The 3,320-nt window shown below is 60.8% G+C and overlaps 1 protein-coding gene across 1 annotated transcript in view; it reads right to left on the bottom strand.

Moving 5' to 3' along the window:
- ZBTB42 (zinc finger and BTB domain containing 42) overlaps positions 1-872 on the bottom strand; it is a 3,095-nt gene extending 2,223 nt beyond the window's left edge. The window contains exon 1 of the mRNA XM_021711066.1: positions 835-872. Within this exon, the coding sequence (XP_021566741.1) occupies positions 835-872 (38 nt within the window). The remainder of the gene's footprint in view (positions 1-834) is intronic.
- Between the last annotated feature and the right edge of the window lie 2,448 nt (positions 873-3,320).

Raw genomic sequence — 3,320 nt, 5'->3', positions numbered from 1 at the left:
GGACCCCCGCCTCCCGCCGCCTCGTGGGGCGCCGGCCCCGGGATGGGAGAGGGGGTGGAAGGATTCCTGAATGTTGCAAAGATGAAGCCTCCTTCTTCCGTGATTGTCGAGAACCTCTTCCAAACATTCAATCAGGATCTCGACCTCGGAGTCCAGAAAGGGGGACTCCCACCCTCTCAGCAGATCCTCGCGGCGTCTGCTGGGCCCCTTGGCGCTAAGGAGCCCTTGTCTGAGAGGCGCCTAGGACAGGGTATCTCCTAGGACACACGGCGGGATGGGGGCCGCAGATGCCCTCCAGAGCCCAGAGCAGACAGGAAAGTGTTCAGAGCAGGAGACTGGGTGAGGGGCCGGGCCTGGCACGTGGGTGATGGCATGTTCCCCAGGGAAGGAGCATCATGAAAGTGTGAGGGAGACTCCTAGTTCTGGGAGGACATAGCCAGAGAGAAACGGAGCAAGGTGAGTTTAGCAGGCTCTGGGTCCCTTTCGTGTGGGACTGCCCTACTGTCTGTGAGGCCTTGTCCCAGGGCACAACCCAGGGCTGCCCCTGACCCAGCGGGTTTGAAGGCACTCTGGACCATCAGATCACCTTCACAACCACCCTGTTAATTAGATGCCCTTGGGTGTACCCCTTTTCGGTGAGGGAGGTCAGGTAAGGTGCCAGGGTCACACAGCAGGCAGTAAGCTGCTGCACCAGGATTCAAATTCAGCCCGTCTCATTCTGCACTGCTTGGAGTCCAGGAAATGGAGAATAGCAGAGAGGTGTATCCCAGGCTCCTGCGTAGGGTGGGAGTGGCCAGAGGCCAGGCATGTGTGGGCTGCGGGAGTGGAGCCCACTGGCGGAGGAGCTGAGGGCTCTGGGAGGAAAGCCGCATGGTTACACTAAAATGCAATTCTTTGTTTGACCGGATGTCCTGCATTTTTATTTCCTAAATCTGGCAGCTGCAGCTTGGAATGGTGGGGTCACCCTGCACTTAGCCACTGAGACTGGCTGAGGGACGTCAGAGCCCGGGCTCCTGTTGTCAGCCAGCCGTCCACCCTGGAACAGCGGAGTTCAAGTGAGCTCGGGGTGAATGCTGGATGGGGCTGCCCCCTCCCAACCCTGCTGGATCAGAGCCTGCCCTGCCTTCTCCCCACCTTAAGCGTGACCGGCCCAGAACCTCTTTGAGCCTTAATAATCCTCATTTGCAAAACGGGAATCAGAGTGCCTCCCGGCCTTTGCGGAAATTGATTGCAGGGCCTGACCATGCGCAAGCTCTCAGGGCCTTTGCCTTATGGTCACTCAGGTTCTGGAATGTTCTTCTCCAAAGACCCCTTCACTGGCTCCTCTTCATTCCTGTCTCTGCCCAATGACACCTCCTTAGTCGGGGGTGGCCTTCCCTGCCCACTTACTAAGACCCCCTCTCAGCCCTTAGGCTGCCCACTCTCCTCTTGGGCCTGAACCTTCAGCAGGTTCCTGTGCCCGGTCACCATGGCATATCCTGTCTCCTCTGCCTGCACTGTGGAGGAAGGAACTGTTTTGTTCACCTGGTGCCTAAAAGTTGCAGCTGGCGCCGTGGCTCACGCCTGTAATCCCAGCACCCTGTAAGATCAGGATGGGAGGATTGATTGAGCCCAGATCGTACCACCGCACTCCAGTCTGGGTGACAGAGTGAGACCCCAACTACAAAAAGTCGACTGGGCACGAAATGGGTGTTCAGTAAATGTCTGTTGAGTGAATGCATGATGGGGGCTGAGTGACACCCACTGGTCCCACCTGTCCCTGCTCCTGACTCCTCTGTGGAAACGTCCAGCCCTGCCTCCCCATGGCCCTAGCCCCTAAGTCCCTGAGGCCGTGGGGGGCTGGCTGTGCTGATACTCCCCGCTGCAGGCTGGGATTGAGCACCCTCCTTCCAGCCAGGCAGGGCAGGAGGAACAGAGTGTCTCGGGCACTTGATGGAGTTGTGGTGCTCAGGGAGGGTCAGGGCGCTGCTTACAGGAGCCTGGGGTGGGGCATGGAAGGCCAGTCCAGCTGGGAACAGGCTAGAGGAGGGGGAGGGAATGGGGAGAGAGGCCCCCAGTTTCTCCTGCCCCCCACTGAGCCAGGAGGAGGGTGGTCCGAGGCAGCCCAGATTTGGTGCTGGGAGACCAGACCGCCTGCGGTCCTCAGATCCCCTCTCTGGCCGGCTCGTTCTCAGGCGCAGAGATGACAGGAGGCTGTCACAGAACCGTGGTGGTGGTGGCGCAGGCACAGCCTCTCCAGGCGGGCGGCCATCTGGCCTGGGAGCTGCCCCAGGGCCCCGCCCTGCAGCTGCTGCTGGGACCATGAAGCCTGAGGCCTGAGTCCTTCCCCACAGCCCAGCCAGCAGCTGCAGAAGGTGACAGTGCAGGAGGCCCCTGTGCTCTGGAGGGGGCAGGCGGCGGGCCCTCCCCTGGGGCCCGGTGCAGCAGTTTTTATTGGAAACATCTGGCCAGGGCGGACTGTGGGGCTGGGTCCCCTCCTTGCCATTGTCTGGGGGGGCGGGAGGGGTGTGTTCTTGGAGAGGGCTCTGCTTTCCCTCTGGGGAGACAGAGGGGCGGGGCTGACCTTGCCCACTTGGGGACCTGGTGTGGCTCATGCAGAATGAAGACAGGACTGGGTGTGGGGCTCACAGCAGGTGACAGGCCCCAGCGGGTATCAAGCACCCAGCCAGGTAGGCAGGGAGGCCTCCTGGAGACGGCCGGCAGTTAGCCAGGAGGTTTGTGCCAAAGCCAGAAAGGGCTGGGATGTCACTGTCTCTTTCATGGGCGGGCACCCTCCTGACCGCCACCCACTTGCCCGCCACCCTGCCCTTTGCCCCTATGGTTCCCTGACCGCCTCCCCAGAGTATCCTCCGCCTTCTCCATAGTATGACTGAACCCAGGATGGCAGTGGGGTCAGGGAGCCCCTCCTGGGAGAGCAGTGGGTAGGTGGGACAGTCCCAGAGGGGGCCCAAGTGGCCCACATCAAGGTTTGAGGGGTGGACAGACCTTAGACACTCGGGCTCAGGGGCCGCCTTTGGGCCGGGCCTCCAGCCCAAGTGCTGCCTACGTTTATAAAGTCTGAGCTGGGACAGTTATGCCTAGTGGGGGTGGGACAAGAACTGGGAGTCCCCTGTCCAAGGAGTGCCCTGTGCAGGGGAGAGAGTCCTCTTGGTCAGCTCCAAGAGGAAGGGACAGAGCCCCAATTTTGGCTGTAGACTTGTCCTGGGTGCTAGGCTGAACTGAACCCGCCTCTGTCTACACCTCCCTCACCCCCTGCTGAGCTCTGACTCTGGTTGAAAATAAGCCCCCTCCCATCCTTACCAATCCCAGGAGGGTAACCC

Source organism: Carlito syrichta, unplaced genomic scaffold (assembly GCF_000164805.1).
Source record: "Carlito syrichta isolate Samal-C Ts95f unplaced genomic scaffold, Tarsius_syrichta-2.0.1 Scaffold301850, whole genome shotgun sequence".
NCBI lineage: Eukaryota > Metazoa > Chordata > Mammalia > Primates > Tarsiidae > Carlito > Carlito syrichta.
Note: the sequence above shows the minus strand (reverse complement) of the source record. Positions and strands in the feature narration are given on the sequence as shown.